The 17,347-nt window shown below is 34.8% G+C and overlaps 1 protein-coding gene across 10 annotated transcripts in view; it reads left to right on the top strand.

The window, feature by feature from the left end:
- The window catches only part of NAALADL2 (N-acetylated alpha-linked acidic dipeptidase like 2), a 1,320,599-nt gene extending 1,304,060 nt beyond the window's left edge, over positions 1-16,539 (top strand). For all 10 annotated transcript variants that reach the window (XM_027061407.2, XM_053221202.1, XM_053221203.1 and 7 more), the window contains one exon: positions 13,586-16,539. In XM_027061407.2, coding sequence (XP_026917208.1) covers positions 13,586-13,784 — 199 coding nt within the window. In that variant the 3' untranslated portion in view covers positions 13,785-16,539. The remainder of the gene's footprint in view (positions 1-13,585) is intronic.
- Positions 16,540-17,347: the final 808 nt, after the last annotated feature.

Genomic DNA, 17,347 nt, shown 5'->3' with positions numbered 1-17,347 from the left:
CTCTTTATGAGGAAAGACAAAATATACAGAATTATTAGAAATTTATTTTCCAGGGGCACTTGGGTGGCTCGGTCAGTTAAGCATCCAACTCTGAATTTTGGCTCAGATCCTGATCTCAAGGTTCATAAGACTGAGCCCCGCATCCAGCTCTGTGCCAACAGCACAGATCCTGCTTTGGATTCTCTCTCTCTCTCTCTCTCTCTCTCTCTCTCTCTCTCTCTCTCTATCGTGCATACACTCTCTCCCTCTCAAAATAAATACAAACATATAAAAAGAAATTTATTTTTCATTTTAAGGTCTTTTGAGCAAGAAAAACTGGTAGAATTCTTTAACTTCAGAGTTTACTTTGTTTTCAATGTTAGCCACATATGCAGAAGACAAGAGCTCTGAAACTATTTACTCTTTACTACTTTAAAACTCAAAAATCCTTTCAAAATTGAGACCACTTTTCTAATTCTTCCATATCCCACATAGTCCTTGGTACTTCATAAATACTTCATGAATGAGCTCTCAAGGTAATTTCTTTTCTTTGATCTCTGTCATCTTCTAATTTAAAATTCTTCCTAGATTTTCTTAGGTATTATGAAATTAGTATGATTGTTACCATGTTCTTTCCCCTGTTTCTATTGAAATGTAGATCTTCTTGGATCTGTTTTTTTTAAGTGCTAAAAATACTAAAATTCTATAACCTAATCATCATGTATGACTTAATCATATTGTGTAATATATAAAATTGAACAATCCTCTTACAGATTGCCCAACATTTCCATACTTAAAATTTTTTTTAATTTATTTTGAGAGACAGGGAGAATGCATGCACATGCATGAAAGGGGAGGGGCAGAGAGAGAGAGAGAGAAAGAATGAGAGAATCACAAGCAGACTCCACACTCAGCATAGAGCCCAACGCAGGGAACTCAATCTCAGGACCTGTGATATAACCTGAGTTGAAATCAAGAGTCTGTTGTTTAACCAACTGAGCCACACAGGTACCCTCATTTACATACTTTAGACACATTCTACTACTAATGATCTTTGCCTTTGTATGGCTCAGAATTCACTTCATGATGTTTTCAGCATATTGGATTAATGTATCTATCAGAACATTTATTAAGTATGGAAAAAGTTTCAACATGATTCATATACAATGCCCACTGCAAAGAACCAATTACTTTTTTTCCTAATTTTCAGCCACAGTTCCAATGAGTTAAGAATTGCGTATATACATTTTTGCATATATTAAATATCAGGATTTAAGAAAGAAGGTAGATATAGATTAATGTAACTGAACTCACCGAATAAATTCAATTATTTCAAAAACTAGTTATTTCAGGTAGTGAAAAAAGAGTTAATATCTGTGAAATAGTTATTTAAGAAAAAGCATAAATTCTAATTGTTTTCTTTAAATATAATTTAATTGATTAATAACAAATTGGACTATTGCTTAAACAAATAGAGGCTCACAGTCTAGAGCCCCTAGTAAAGGAGAAATTTAGAAATTATTCAGTTAATTAAAATTCATAAATAGGAAAAATCGGGAATTTAGATTATACAATTTAGAAGGGAGTACTGGAGTTGACTCTACATTAAATAGCAAAACCAAATAATTATGACTTTCTCCCTTCATTGTGATAGCTTGGTTTATACATCCATGGATTGCTTCAAGACACCTATGTGTTATTACCAGGAGAATGGACTAAATATTCTTAAATGAGTGAAGGTCTACAAATAAGAGTTTAAGTAATAACAGATCTCTTTTATTTGGGGCCCCAAGACAGCCACCAATCCATTGTCAACCAAGCACTTCAAGTCATGACCACCTGTCTATGAGATTTGGAACTCAAAATGATACCTATTTGCCTTCCTACTTAAAAAAATTTTGTTTAAAGTTTATTTATTTTTGAGAAAGAGAATGCAAGTGGGAGAGGGGCAGAGAAAGAGGGAGACACAGAATCTGAAGCAGGATCCAGGCTCTGAGCTATCAGCACAGAGCCCAACACAGGGCTTGAACCCATGAACCATGAGGTCATGACCTGAGCCAAAGTCGGACGCTTATCCAGTTGAGCCACTCAGGCACCCCTGCTTTCCTACTTTTTAAGAGTAAAGGTTTGATTACATACTGCCTAAAAGGTATATATCCTTTCATCTGACATAAAGCAGAACCAGTCAATGATCAAATGATTGAAAAGCAATTTATTTTAACTGAAATGTTTATCACAATCTTTTGATATAGGACAAAGCACTTTTTTTTTTTGAGTATTGTTCTAAGAGTTGAAATTCTAAATTTACTTTCTCATTGAAGCCACACTAAGGATGCATCATCTAAGATTTCCAGTTTGTCTCCTCATCTTTGAGCAGGAACTGGGCACTTGTAAAACAATCTGAGTACAGATTATTTTTTTCCTCCATTGTCACTATACTCTTCCCGTTCCCTCATTAATTTTTTAGTTATCTGTCCACATATAATCCAACATTTTCATTTTATCAGTTAATACTTGTGAGTCTTTCCTTTCCAATGCATTCATTGGAAGAAACCTGTTTGGAAATAAAACAAGACCTCTTAGTAAATGTAAACTCACTGGAAGGAATTTTTAAGAATGTATGGGTATCACCGAAAAGACTTAAGTAAGGGAATAGGAAAAATTCAGACTCCTCTAAGGTATCTTCAGACCCATTGCAGCTGAGTTTCTTCATCAGTTTTAAAATTGTCTCAGGTTATTCTTATACACATTCACTTTGATAACTGCAGCTGGAATATTATAGAGCACTTGTTAACTTTTAATATAAAGGGGCAAATGCTGTACAGTAGAGCAGCAATCTAGAGGATAATTCCAAGAGAATTCTATTGGAATATACTTTCCCTTTCCATCACTAGTGTAATAGATATTTGTTGGGTTAATGTTTTAAAACTTATTACTGCTGCAGGGCATCTGGGTGGCTCAGTCAGTTGAATGTCCACCTCTTGATTTTGGCACAGGTCATTATCTCACTATCATGAGATTGAGCCCCACGTGGAGTTCTGTGTTGGACATGGAGCATGCTTAAGATTTTCTCTTTCTCTTCCTCTGCCCCTCATCTATCTGCTCATGTGTGTGCATGCTCTCTCTCTCTCTCTCTCTAAAAAAAATAAAAATGTAAAAAAAAATAAAATTTATTACTGCCTAATATCAGAACTTCCTTCCTATATGAGAGGAATTCCCTATGAGGTTGGTAAGAAGCAAGGCTAATCTCCCCCCAACAGAAGGTGAATGGATCCAGATATTTTGTTCCTGAGCTAGGGGACAGCCATGTGACCTAAGTCAGCCAATTGGATGATCTCTTCCGGGTCCTTAAATCTTAAATAAATGAGGCAACCATGACTAAGAGTGAAAATGAGTACATCTTCTTTTTGAGTTCCCTAAGCAAATAGATATTTCTACTATTTATTCACAATCTGTATTTATTTTTTACAGTCAACATCAACATAATAAAATTGCCTATGCAGTACTTACATTTTGAAAACAATTAATAGGACTGCAAAATTAGGTGATTTTAGTTTTCTTTAAGTTTGCATAGTAGATTGTATATGGATTGATTTGTTTACAAATACAAACCACAGCATTTTATTTCCTTATACTAGCAAAAATAGTTACATATAGTAATACTCCAATAAATTGTGAACAAATTTACTCTGCTAAGGAACAACAGCAGAGTTCCTCTAAAACATTATTTTTGTCACATTTTTAGTAAGTTAATATGTGTAACAATTCCATAAAATACGAAAGGTAATCCTTCTAGTTTTTGAGAGAAATTTTACATTAAAACATTCATTCCTTCATTACATACCTCCAACCTTTGTGATCAATGTTCATAGCTTCAATTGGTCACTCGCTCTGTACTTAGCTTTCCTTCTAGCTAAAGTTAAACACTTTAATGTTCTGTTAATTTCTAAGTGTTCAAATCATCTCAAATAAAATACTTGTTATTCAAGGAAAACCATGCATTTTTAACCTCAAGGTGATTATTTTCAGACTTCAACTAAATAAACTATCTAAATATTCAGGTAAAAAGATATAAGTATTAAGGAAAATGTGTTTTTAATAACTATATAATTAATAAGTATTGTATATCTGCATACATTTGATGGAAAGTAGCATAAAACCCTACACAAAGTAGTAAAGTATGACTCACATAATTGAAAGTCAAGAGGAAAAGCAAATTTTAGGTTGGTTGATTCATCATCTCTGTCATATGACCAGGGAATGCATTTCTGTCTTCCAGTTCTACTTCCATGGTATCATATTAAAGCTGATTTTCCTCCTGTTGGAAAAAAGGGATGTACCACTTGCAGATTACATATCCATAACCCGTCCTATTCAAAAGCAGAAAAGGGATTAACTTTCAGTGGTTCTCTCAAAAAGCCAGAAACCACAGCTCTTAGAATCCTGCAGAAAGTCTCCTTTCAAATATAACTGCCAACGTATGCCCACTGTTGAAATAATCCATTTGATTAAGGAATTACCTTACGCTGACTTGATTAGGACTGTGTTATCTAAATCAATATTATGACGATTAGAATCAGATGTATCAAATTAAACTGATACTATTAGGATCTACTTCTGGAGATTTTCCCGCAAACCATAAGATGTATGGTGAACACTGCACGGAATATTTACAGAATTTGTACTATATGCCCATATGACATAGTTAGAGAAACAAGATACACAAAAACATTTATAACAAAGCAATGTTTTTCTCACAGTCTAATATACACATACATATGTATAAAATAAAGTGAAAATTTTTGTAAAATATGAAATGAAATAATCTCATACCATATAATATTCTAAATGCATTATAAAGACAATATATGAAAATAATAATTTATTCATTATGTGCTTAGCTTTTGACATGGACTATGAACTCTTTTCTATCCCTGAGCACCTAACACAGCAACTTACTCATATTAGATGTTTAATAAGAGCTGTTGAGTAGAATAAGCCAAAAGATCAATATTGGCTCAATTACTCACTTTGTTTAAATAGACACAAACTAAATTATAAACTTTTGCCTTTAGAATGAACTTTTCAAACCAAATAGTTCACATCCTTTTCATTACTGGATTAAAAAAACAAATGAAGAAAAACCTGAATTAGTTATTTTGTTTGGTTTTGTAGCCTCAGCCTTGCTGTTTACTAAAAGTAATGAGGGTAAGGAAAGAATAATGGAGGAAGGGAAAATGCAAATATTTGGAGCATAGATTAAAGAAAATGTATTGTTATGTTAATTGTCAAGTGCCTTTGGGGTAATCAAATGAAATTGTCTTTGGAAGGTAACAGATCACACCTGCTAATGATAGAAACTCAAATACTAAGAGAAAATGAGTTCCAAGTAAGTTAAGAAAGAAAAGTCATCTAAACATTGAGGTCTAAGTCATACATCCAGGTAAAGGTAAGATGGAGAGAAAAAAACAATGGTGAAATAAAACCAAGAAAGTAATTACATGAGTGTGGGGAAAAGTGGTCAACTGTATCACCATCTTCTCCAAATTCTGAAACGTGCTAAGGACTGTGTTAATCTTTGTCTGATTTCTGGGCCCACTTTTGATTTCATGGGAAATTTTTGAGTGCAGAAATAGAATTTTTCTTCATTGATAAACCATCAAACACTGCTCCACTCAAGGGCATCTTCCTTGATTATCTTAAAAGATAGCCTCTTCTCAGGGAACTTCCCCTGAGAAATAATATAGTTGGATGGACTGAGAAGTCTTGAGACATAGAATACAGTAGTTAAGTGTTTCTGTTCTCTGCTCTCTTTTATATGTAATTGTAGTGCAAACAGATGATCCACATTAAAACAAAACAAAACAAAACCCAGTATGCTATAACAATTAACTTATTTTTTGGTTTAATAGAAAAAAAAAATCTCACCTGATACTCCTAACAGATTTTAAAACTTCAAATGAATGAACACAGATATCCTAACTTTGTAACGCACATGTCATGAGGATTGTTTGGCATGATTTTTCAAGTGTCTACCAAATTCAGCTAGTCACTTAAAGAACTGTCAAACCTACAGCATAGGTTGTACTCTGTCAATGCTGTTAAGAGGGAATAGAGAACTGATTCCTGTATTAACTTTTTCCTTCCCACAGGGAAGAAATACAATACAAATCATATCAATCATTTATTGCTCCATTAAAACTCACCCCAAAATTTAGCAGCTTAAAACAACCATATATTTTGTGTGTAATTCTTCAGTATGGCCATCTAGGCTGGACTGAGCCTGGGTGATTCTTCTCATCTGGGCTAGGCTGTGTACCTCTAGGCTGTGTTTACATATATATAGCCAGTGCTTCTGTGGCCAACTTGGATGGAGACAAGCTAGAATAGGAAGGCCTCACTCAGCTAAACAGGTCCTCTCTGCTCCATGTGTTCTCTTTTTTTCCAGCATGCTAACAGGATTGTTCACATGGTGGTTTGTCAGGGTTCCAGAGAGAGAGAGAGAGAGAGAGAGAGAGAGAGAGAGAGAGGGAAAGCATGCAAGATCTTCTGAGGCATAGGCTCACCACATATGCCACATTCTATTGGTCCAAGCAAATATTAAAGCCAAACCAGAATCAATAGGCAGGAACATAGACTCCACTTCCTGATGGATTGGGGCTACATTCAGATTTGATGAGGCCTGCATAGAGGGAGGAGAATAATTACAGGCATTTTTGTAAACCATCTACCACACATGTTATTTCAATCTCAATTGTCCGCAGAGTGAGTTTATGGCTTGACTATATCAGCAATGGTCTTAGTTCTCATTCTGCTTTTGCAAGTATAGACCAAATTCAGATTTAGTTGAAAAGATAATTTGTACTATAAGTATTGCAGCCATGTATTTTGTGAATTCTCATGGACATAGTATCCAAGTCAAATGATCTTTCCTAATGTTGATGTAAATACAACAATCCACTGTTAACTATGGAGTACAGTTAGTATAATCCTTAAAAAGAATAGCCACAGTTGTAAAAACTGAGCTGGCCTTTTGTCTCTGCAGGCAGCATGTACTTCCAATCAATTTTGAAAGACATGGTTTCTTATTTACTGTGATCTCATTGAGGAGTTTCTCAACATGAAGTATAATGAATGTTAATTCAAATTTAGGATGGGTGGCATCCTGCACCCATTTATGAATATAGGAAGGAACATTTGAAAGAGAGTCATCATTTCCATCATTAATTTGCTAATTCACACGCAGGGAAATGACTCATGAATACTTTAGCTCCCTTTGTTTCAAATTTCATTTTCTTCAGTTTTCCTTTGCCTTAGCTGAATGGAAAAGATTTGTCAGTTGAGTAAAGATGCTTCATCTCCTTCACTGATGCTTGCAGGAGTTATTAATTAGGTTTCTGAGTTTGGCACTGCTCTTTCCTGGTCACCGTGATGTGTCATTGAAACAGACCCATTAAAATGAATGATGTGTGTTGTAATTTCATTAGTGTCATCAATAATGTATTACACTTTCCTTTTAGTAGTCTCTTTGTGTTGTGTGTGGGTCAGGATGACTGTATGAATTACATTTATAAGATCCAAATTGTTACAGATGAGGGAAGATAGGCATGAGGGTGGAATTAATGTTATTTTAAACATGATAACTATGAAAATGATTTCAATTAAATAATATTTTAATTAGGTCTGATGTCTCTACATGCCACACTGAGATACATGTTGTGTGTATGCAAATAAGATGGTGATTTATTGAATTAATAGCACAGTCCATTCTCTCTACAAGGAAATTTTCTGAATTGGCCTAAAGGAGGTGTGTATAAAAGCAAGAGTGATTCATTAAGGAATATAATTTCTTGTGGTCGTAAAGGGTAGACTTTTGACATGAAAACTCTTCAAGTGTATTTTCTTTCTTTCTATCCTATTTTCCTGCTAGAAATGTGCCTTTGACTGGCTATTTGCCAATTCCCAGTCTTCCCTAAGCTGAAAAATATGACCCATCATTGAGAAAGCGAGACATAGTTAAGTTCTCTGATATAGTATGTATCGTTGAAATCTTTTAACTCCATTTAACTGAGGTTCAATGCTGGTGACATAAATGGGAATACAAAGAGCTTTTGACTTAGAAGTTTCCATCAAAAGCACTGATCTAATTTGAAATATTTCCAAAGGCAAGAATCATTTTCATATTAAAAAATGTTACAGTAATTTTGTCCCCCAGGGATGATCCTAGGGAACTTAGCGTTAATGATTGAATATGTAAGAAAGTTCTTAGAACTAAGAAAGATATGGAAAAGTATGTGATGAAATGTAAAAACATGGCTGGGTTTTGATTTTTGTCTTCCATTAAAATATTAAAACTAAAATACTGTGATGGTACTTTTTTGAAAAAGGTCTCCAAATATAGAAATTTATTTTATGTAAGCAGGAAGCTAAATGGTACACATTTAGTACACAAAAGAAAAATAGAAAAAGATGAACTACTTCTGGAAATCAGCATGAGAAATTATTCTTCTCATGAAAATTTAAAGAAGATATTTTTGTTATTCTTAATCTGTTTATAAGATAAAACAATCTATCCAGGTAAAAAAAAAATTCTGCTATAATAAAGATCAACTAACTTAAGTTATATAAATAGCTCCCCAAAATGAAAGTTTTACATTATGATGAAAGAATCCTGTTTACTTATCTTCAAGTAGAATCTCAGTATCTGTAGTTTTATGCTGATTTGTATCCAATTTGGGTAGAAACGAATATGAGTGTTTATCTTACATAATAGCTTGCCACAGCTTACTACTTGAATCATGTAGCATATGGAAAATGTGTTTAGCTCCTTGTGGAATTTTGCAAACCAAAAAGGGTCCATTTCTATTCACATGGCTTGTTTACAGTCATTATAAACGTATTTTACTGTGTTGCTTACTACTTAGGAAAAACGAATGTTGGCACACTGTAGACTCCATTGCACTGGTCTTTAAGAAGTATATGTATTGCTTTCCAGTTTAAAAACCAAAAAACAGTAATTATATTTCTTGTGCTTTAGACCTAAACATTCTTTTAAGGATGTGTTTTTATTCTTCTCCATTATCACTTTTCTAGATATTTTATAGTGGTTATGGCTAAAGTTGTACATATATATATTAGAGGCTGTGCTCATGTTTAAATGAATTGTCATTGAGGGATTAATCTTGTAACCTTTATGAGCATGTTTTATTAATATCTTATCATTAAATTTAATATTAATAGTATTTAACATTTAATAACCATAGAATGTATATGTAGGAATGTATTTGGTGCCAGTGAGTTTTGAAAATGTGGAAAGGTCATTATACAGAACCAAAAGTATTAAACATGCTCCCCATAATATATTAATTGCACTCGTTCAACTCATTTATGAGGCAGTTCTGGATAACAAAGATTATATTTTTGTTTGTCAGCATGCTTAGCAATATGCCTTCCAGGAATGGAAGTGTTTTTGGTACAGCTTTTGAAAATATCTATTGCACTCTTAAATTCTGAAAACACATTTGCCATGAAATGATTTATAATTAAACAGAAAATTGATAAAGTGGAAGGAGAGAATTTAAAATTGTAAATATTGTGATAGATGATTAAATATTTGTATTATACTAATTTAGTAATTCTTATTGGTAAAGCAGTATAATTTATGTCTAAAGAAGTACTTTTTAAATGATTGAATAATTGAGATATATTTGAACTGTTTTTATCCTCAAAAGATCTTAATTTTTAAATCATTTTCCTTTATCACGTATGTGTGTGTGTGTGTATTTATTTGTTTCAATGGCTCACTATGAATTTAAATATGTTTGACAGGTATCTTGACTCTAAAAACCCACACTTTTTTAAAAAATGGCAATTGACGGGCACCCGGATGGCCCAGTAGGTTAAGCATCTGATTCTTGATCTCCGCTCAGGTCATGATCTCAGGATTTGTGAGTTCAAGCCCCATGTTGGGCTCCTTTCTGAGCTCAAAGGCTGCTTAGGATTTTTTCTCTCCCTCTCTCTGACCCTCCCCTGACCTCTCTCTCTCTCTCAAAATAAATAAATAAAGTTTAACAAAAAAAAGCAACTGAGAAAGAGTATGTAAAAATGAAAAAAGTAATTTTTGTATAGGTTGTGCCATGTAGGAGAATACATGTGACTATCTGAGGCTGTTTTATCTCCATTTGGAAAAATGCCATGGTTGTATCAAGGTTCCTCTGTATTACTTGGTTTCTTTTATTTACCTCCCTTGAGTGATGTAAAACTAATAAAACTAATATTTAGGGAAATTGTCATTAGGTATTTCACTAATTCTAACTACTTTAAGTTATTTTGATATAATCAAAACTTTTACAAGTCGAAGCATGTATGAATGGATTCTGTATGTGTGTACATGTATAATTGCTTGCATGATTATGTTAGCATGGTTGAATGGTTTCTTCTGACAATCTCTTTCATTTTATGAATACTATGGGAATGGCAGAAGGGAAATCTCTGTTACAAAGAGTGTTCTAATTCTGGAAATAGATCCAAATTTTTCTCAGAGTACAGCTTATGGCACAGGACCCACTGGCCACTCCATTTGGAAGATATTTTTTTCCTCCCATATTCAGGGACTATATGTTTCTTAATACAAATTTATACCTGAATTCAAGAATATCTGGAATCTAGAAAGTACCTTTCTTTCACTGCTCTATTTAATTCATACAATACCAAGTTTACTCATAGGCACAAAATTCAAGGATTTTGGATTGCATTATTAGGGATAGTTCTCACACTGAATGATCTGTTTTGAAAAATTCATTGAAATAGGCTCTTCCGTTTAAGGATCTTCTGCCCCACTGCCACGCAATATGTAGTTATTGTCAGCTTAAAATTTTCTACAAATACAGAAATTTAAGACAGTTTTATTCTTAAATAGTTAATACTTAAAATGCAAATTAAACTGGATTGATGTAATTTATACCAATATTATTGAGGATCTGCTAAGTTCCTATCACTGCCCTAAGCCGATAAAAATTGAAGTAAATTAAATGACCATGACTGAAGATCTTCTGTGTTCACAACACTAAATCAGACCTGATAAAAAAACATATTTCCCAACCCTGATGTGGAAAGCAAGGATGTCATAGCATATCCTTGAAATATAGGGTGCAGGGTCCCACGGCAGAGAAGAGACACTGAAAAGGTAGGGAAGTCAATATTATCAGAGACGACTTGGACACACAAGGAAAAGAGATGATCTGCAGGGTTCTGGCATGAAGGGTTGTGTAGATTCGATACACCACAGAGTGCAATGTGAGAAGTTCAGGAGAGGCTGAGGTACAGGAATTTTGATGAGACAGGAACCAATAATCCAGAACTCTGTATAAATGGACGTTAGTGCTAGGGAAAGTATAAACTAATTAAATCTGTACTGTGGCCCTCACTTTGTCTCTCAAAATTAACTATCAGTGTGTAACTCACAGCAGTGTCCCCTTTTGTGTGGACTAAGTGCTTCTCCAGACTTTATATTACAATGTGATCATTTGAAAATCAAATCTACCTTTCGCTGTTTTTTTTGTTTTTTTTTTTATGCCTGGAAGCAAAAGTGTGATTACTTAGCCTGGTATGGAAGGGCCTCTAGGGTGGCCAGACCTTGCTGTCCAGCTCTTCTCCTAAAGCTGCCGACTCTGGCCTTGAACACTGGTCATACAGAAACACCAGCATTGATCCACTGGGCGTACCAAGCTGTTTTTTAAGTGTGTACCTTTGTGTATGCCATCCCTCCTGCATAGGGTGCTGTCTCTGCTTTCTACCATGTTGTAACTGTTGATTCAACATGAAATTCAAATATTCTCTATTATGAACTTTTTTCTGACCTTTTCCCATGGTAATCCTTCATCTTGTATCACTACCCCTTCTATTTCTAATCTGACAATTAGACAACTGTATTTTAATTATTTATATCTGCCTCTCTTATTCGACTATGGAATTTCAGCTACTTTGGACTGGGAATAAGTCAAGTGATCTAATAATCCACAGTTTTCTGCCAAAATGCATCTCTTTATATCTGTCAATGATAAAAGGGACCACTTGAGATTTGCCCAAGGCCAAATTCTTCTTCCTAAGAAATTTGAATACATTTCAGGGCAACATTGTATTATATACCCCACACTTATGAGAAGATAGTATTATAAATATCAAATATACACAAAAAAAGAGAAAATAGTATAACACATCCCATTATCCATTTTCAACATTATTAACTAATGGTTATGCTTATCCCCCTCTATACTATCTATGGCTGTAGTCTCCTTTTTCCCCTCAAATATTTCTAAGCAAAATCTTAGACATGATAACCTTTTGTTTGGAAATATTGCTATATCTATTTCTAAAAAATAAGGGCACTTTTTGAAAGCATTCTGATGATGCCATCATTACACCTAAAATACTAACAATTCCTTAATATTAACAAATCTTCTATTAGTATTCAATTATGTACTGCTTCTTATTTTTTAAACACTTTGGGTAAAAACCTAGGAGAGTCTACTTTATGACTGGTTGACAGGTTTCTTTTGGTCTAAAGCAATATTCTCAATCAGGGGAAATTTTGCCCTGTAAGGGATAATTTTGGCAGTCCAGAGACATTTTTGGTTTTCACAGCTGCCATGGGCTGAAGGTTTGTATCCTCTCAAAATATAGGGGTTAAACACTTAACCCCAGTGTGATGGAGTTTGTAGGTGGGGCCTTTGGGAGCTGATTACATTAGATTAGTTCATGCAGGAGGCCTTCCTGATGGGGCAAATGCCCTTATAAAAAGAGAAGACACAGGATGTCTATGTGTGTGCATGCACGAAGGAAGGCCAGATGAGAATGTAAACAGGAAGAGGACTCTAGCCAAGAACCCGACCATGCTGGCACCTCCATCTCAGACTTAAAGCCTCAGAATCATGATAGATAAATAAACCTTTGTTGTTCAAGCCACTCAGTGTATGGTATTCCATTACAGCAGCCCAGACTGATGGAGGCAAGTAAAAGACAGTGGTACTGGTATCTAGTGGGCAGAGACCGGGATACTGCTAACCATCCTGCCATGCACAGGACAGCTGCACAATAAAGAATGATCCAGCCCCAGATGTCAATAGCGCAGGAATGAGGTTTAGTCCAGAGGTTTTTCTGTCACCTATTTTTTTATTGCAGTTTGCTTATTGAATACACTGGATCATTTGTCCTATAGAGTTCTCCACCATTTGTATTTGCTAATGATACATTGTCATATCATTTAACATATTTCTCTGTCTCTCTTGTATTTATTAGCGATTAGATTTAGAAGCTTCATCAGATTCAGATTTTTTTTTTTTTAGCAAAACTCCTTTATTTTGTTTCATAGATAGTGCTGTATGTTGCCATGAGGGAGCTATATAATGTCTAATTATCCCTCATCAGTATGGGAAATTTGATCAACGTCTATATCCATTAGTTCATTAGCGGTTGGAGACAATATTGTATTTTTATAATTTCTTCATTTACAGCAAATGTCACCGTTTCTTGGAAATTTTTATTATGATGTTTGATATGAAAATAGCATTGTGCACGAAGCATTTACACATTCTGTATTTGTTTTTAGAAATATCCTGTACCACCTTGATGGAAAGACAAGCCAGTTTTCAATACTCCTGGAGGCTTGGGAGCACTGCAAGTTACTTGCATCAAATGAGACCATTCAGGAAGCCCTGTCAGAGGTGTTGAACAGCATTAATTCAGCTCAGGTTTACTTTAAAGCAGGACTTGATGTGTTCGACAGTGTCTTCGTTGGAAAGAACTGAGAAGACTCTCAGCATTTTAAGAAGTTTGTTTACAATTCCTCAAGCAAAAGCTCTAACCTAACCAGATTTTCTGACATTGAAGACTTTCCCCCCAATGACTTTTTTACAATTCCAAAGCTATTATTACGTTGTATTTTTAAATGTACATATAAAAGAGCATTTTGCACATTTAATATTTTCTTATATCTACATCTCTGAATATGTAAAAGCAAGTTATTGAAATAATACCTAAGGTTTATCTATTAAAAAGAAATCTGCTGTATTTTTATATATATGAAATATTTGGGGAGCAAAGTTCCAAGAAGTTCTGGACAATCTTCAATTCTAGGGATAAACCATGTAGGAACAGAAGTTATTCCCTATGTTACAGCTATTAATGACCTAGTTTCTGTAATAGAAATGGAAAGTTGATATGGTTTCAGATTAACTTCCCTAATAAGTATTCAATACGAAGAATTCAAGTATTCCGACTGAATGATTGGTCGACCAAAACCACTTTGAATGTTTCTATTTTATGAAATGAAGTGCCTGTTCATAATACAACTAGATGTAGTAATACACTGGTTATGAAATTGTATTTTTTTAAGTATTAATGAAAAAAAGAGCCATAAACATTCCAGGGGAAAATCTCAAAGTAGCTGCACAGAGCAATTTAAATGCAAATTTTTTCCTAACAACTTATAAGGTGACTAGCTTTGAAACCCCTAATTTGCCTCAGTTGATTTTGTAAAAATTACAGGAGTGATATATGTCTTATGAGGGAGAAAATATTTCTTATTTCTTCTTCTGTTCGTTCTGTAGGAAGCACTGAAACCTAGCTACTCTGAAATGAAAGCATTTTGCATTGTTCTTCCTACCTGTATCTCTTCTGAAACTCCTTCCTGGAAGGCAGTTTTAACAGAATACCATGTAATTTCCACAGGAAAGTAGCGAAGTTTTCTTTGAAAACCCAAACTATCTTAAAAAGCACCAAACTGCTGTTTCTGCCACTGACACAAAGGACTCACAATGAAAGAAATAGCTGTTTGATCAATGAAAAACTTCTTAATTCTGTGAAGAAACTTTTGATATTTTTCCTTCTTTATCCTTCATTGTGACTAAGATGCAAAAGTAGAAAATATTCATACTTCTAATTTTATGCAGAAAATACAGTGTTACTACAAGAGTGTGTCTTTCCCACACTTCGATTCTTCTCTCATGTGGAAAATGAAGTTTTTCATGTTGACACTGTCATGGAATGGCCCTAGCATCCACTATTCCCCAAAAGCCTACAATTCTTTCTATTGGATGACAGTTTAAACTGTGAGCTTCTCTTTAGAAATGTTCTTCTGGTATTGAATAAAGCGATGCCTCCTAGGAAGCATGTCCTCAGCATATTTTATGTGAACTGTCTGTACCTAACACTGCACTCAAACACACTTCCCATTTAGATACAAGACAGAACAAGATTCCAGACAATGCTTGTATGTCTAAACGACAGACATTTAGATACATTCCAGACAATGCTTGTATGTCTAAGTCTCCGATGTTTATGGATAAGCATAAACCTACTCTTCATTTCAAAGAAAGCGACAGTTGAGGGGAAAGAATTAATCAGTATCGATTAATTGATTTATAGGGGTCAGCTGTTGCCATCATAAGTAATGTGCATAAGCTCAAGGCAAAGAAGAGAATTGATGTAATTAGCTAGATAATTCAAGCAGAAATCCATTTTCATATGAATTGCCTGTGTGAGCATATTTTTAAATGACAAATGAAACTACCTTACAATGTTTTTTTTTTTTTTTAAACCAATGTACTTGCTTGAAAATATTTCTCATGTTGAAGAGTATCTACAGGGAAAGGTTCCAAGGAGCAGTCACCCGTGAGCCTCAGCATCAGCTCCCTCTCTTGCTCCACAGAAATTAGCAGCAGAACAGAGGTGAGAAGACACAGACAGACATGTTTTGGGCCCAAAAAGAGAGTGTTGATACCAAAGGGTCTCCAACATTTTAACCAGACTTCGGTGTATTCATTCCAGTTCTTCATTTGGAGTTGAAGTTACTTTAAAACAACATTTTGGAGTTGGCGCTGAGTTTAAAACAAACAAAAACAAATAATTATTACTTTTGTAGTTTATCATTTAATTTCTCAATGTTTATTCATTTTTTGAGTTAGAGAGACATGGCATCAGTGAGAGAGGGGCAGAGAGAGAGGGAGACACAGAATCCGAAACAGACTCCAGGCTCTGAGCTGTCAGCACAGAGCCCGACGCGGGGCTCAACTCACAGACCGCGAGATCATGACCTAGCCGAAGTCTGACTCTCAACCGACTGAGCCACCCAGGTGCCCCCATGGTTTATCATTTTAAAACTCAATCTTAAATAAACTCACCCCCTTAGTCTGTAAGACTGTTGAGAGCACAAAGTATATGTTTGTATATTTTGGTTTAAAGATTGATTGTGTACCTAGGTAAACCACATTGCATAGATACAAATCTCAATATTAGTATTGCCCTTCTAAATTATGTGGTATTTGCTATTTGAAAAAAAAACCTAAACGTAACTATGTATTAATGTGTTTTTATTAGTCTATTTAAGAGATGACGTGAAGAAAGTATTATAATTAAAACAGATGTCCACTAATTCTATAGATGCTGCTTTAGATCTTTGCAACAAACCTCTGACCTAGACATCATTGCTAAATTTATTATATCATTTTTATTTCTTTCTCTAACAAATCCAAGTAAATAAAATCCTATGCAAGTTAATAACAAGTGTTTTGGTGAATTGATAATAGGTTTAAATTGTTGCTGAGATATCTGGGTGCCTGGTACCTCTCACAATCCTTCGTACATAGATTTGCACCAGGGCATAATGAGTCACAAAAGGTTATTCTCCCAAGAAAATGTGGCAGGAAGGGTTTAGATTCAGGAAGGGTTCACATGAGCTACTGCCCTTTGTGGAAAAGCAGAGATTCTCAAGGCAAAAGAGCCTGAGAGACATTCTGGTCTAAGCCCTAGGAAGTTCCCTTCAGCCAGGGAAAGCATCATCACTCCCATCAGATAAGTGAAGCCAGAGTGATTTAGCAATGTGGATATAGTCACATGTTTAGTTAGGAGCAAAAACACTAAACTAGAAAGCACTGGAATTTAAGCTTCTCTGCTTTCTGATGCGGTATATCCAGCTCATTCCCTGAGGTGCTAGGGTTATAAAAGATCTTTTCCAGTGTGTTCTATGTAACTAGCCATTCTACCAGATGCTATGTGGGCTGGAATCACTGCTTTTAATTAAGAACTAGTCATTCTCTGACTACATGATGAACAAAACTGTCCCAGGGAACCCAGGAAAAGGACACTAAGACTGGGTAATGGGGGAAGTGGGGAGAATCTCTCCATGACACCATAAGTCAGGAAGGAGGGCATTGAGTAAAAGCCCTTTATGAGAGGACATTTCAGCTCTTTATTAAATCAGCAGTCTAAATAAGTGTTTCTCAAAATGTGGATTTGGGGAAGTGAGGCTTAGGAATATTCATCTTTAGCAAGATTGCCCAGATAATACATATATACACTGAAGTTTAAGAAT

The sequence above is a fragment of the Acinonyx jubatus genome, chromosome C2 (assembly GCF_027475565.1).
Source record: "Acinonyx jubatus isolate Ajub_Pintada_27869175 chromosome C2, VMU_Ajub_asm_v1.0, whole genome shotgun sequence".
NCBI lineage: Eukaryota > Metazoa > Chordata > Mammalia > Carnivora > Felidae > Acinonyx > Acinonyx jubatus.
Note: the sequence above shows the minus strand (reverse complement) of the source record. Positions and strands in the feature narration are given on the sequence as shown.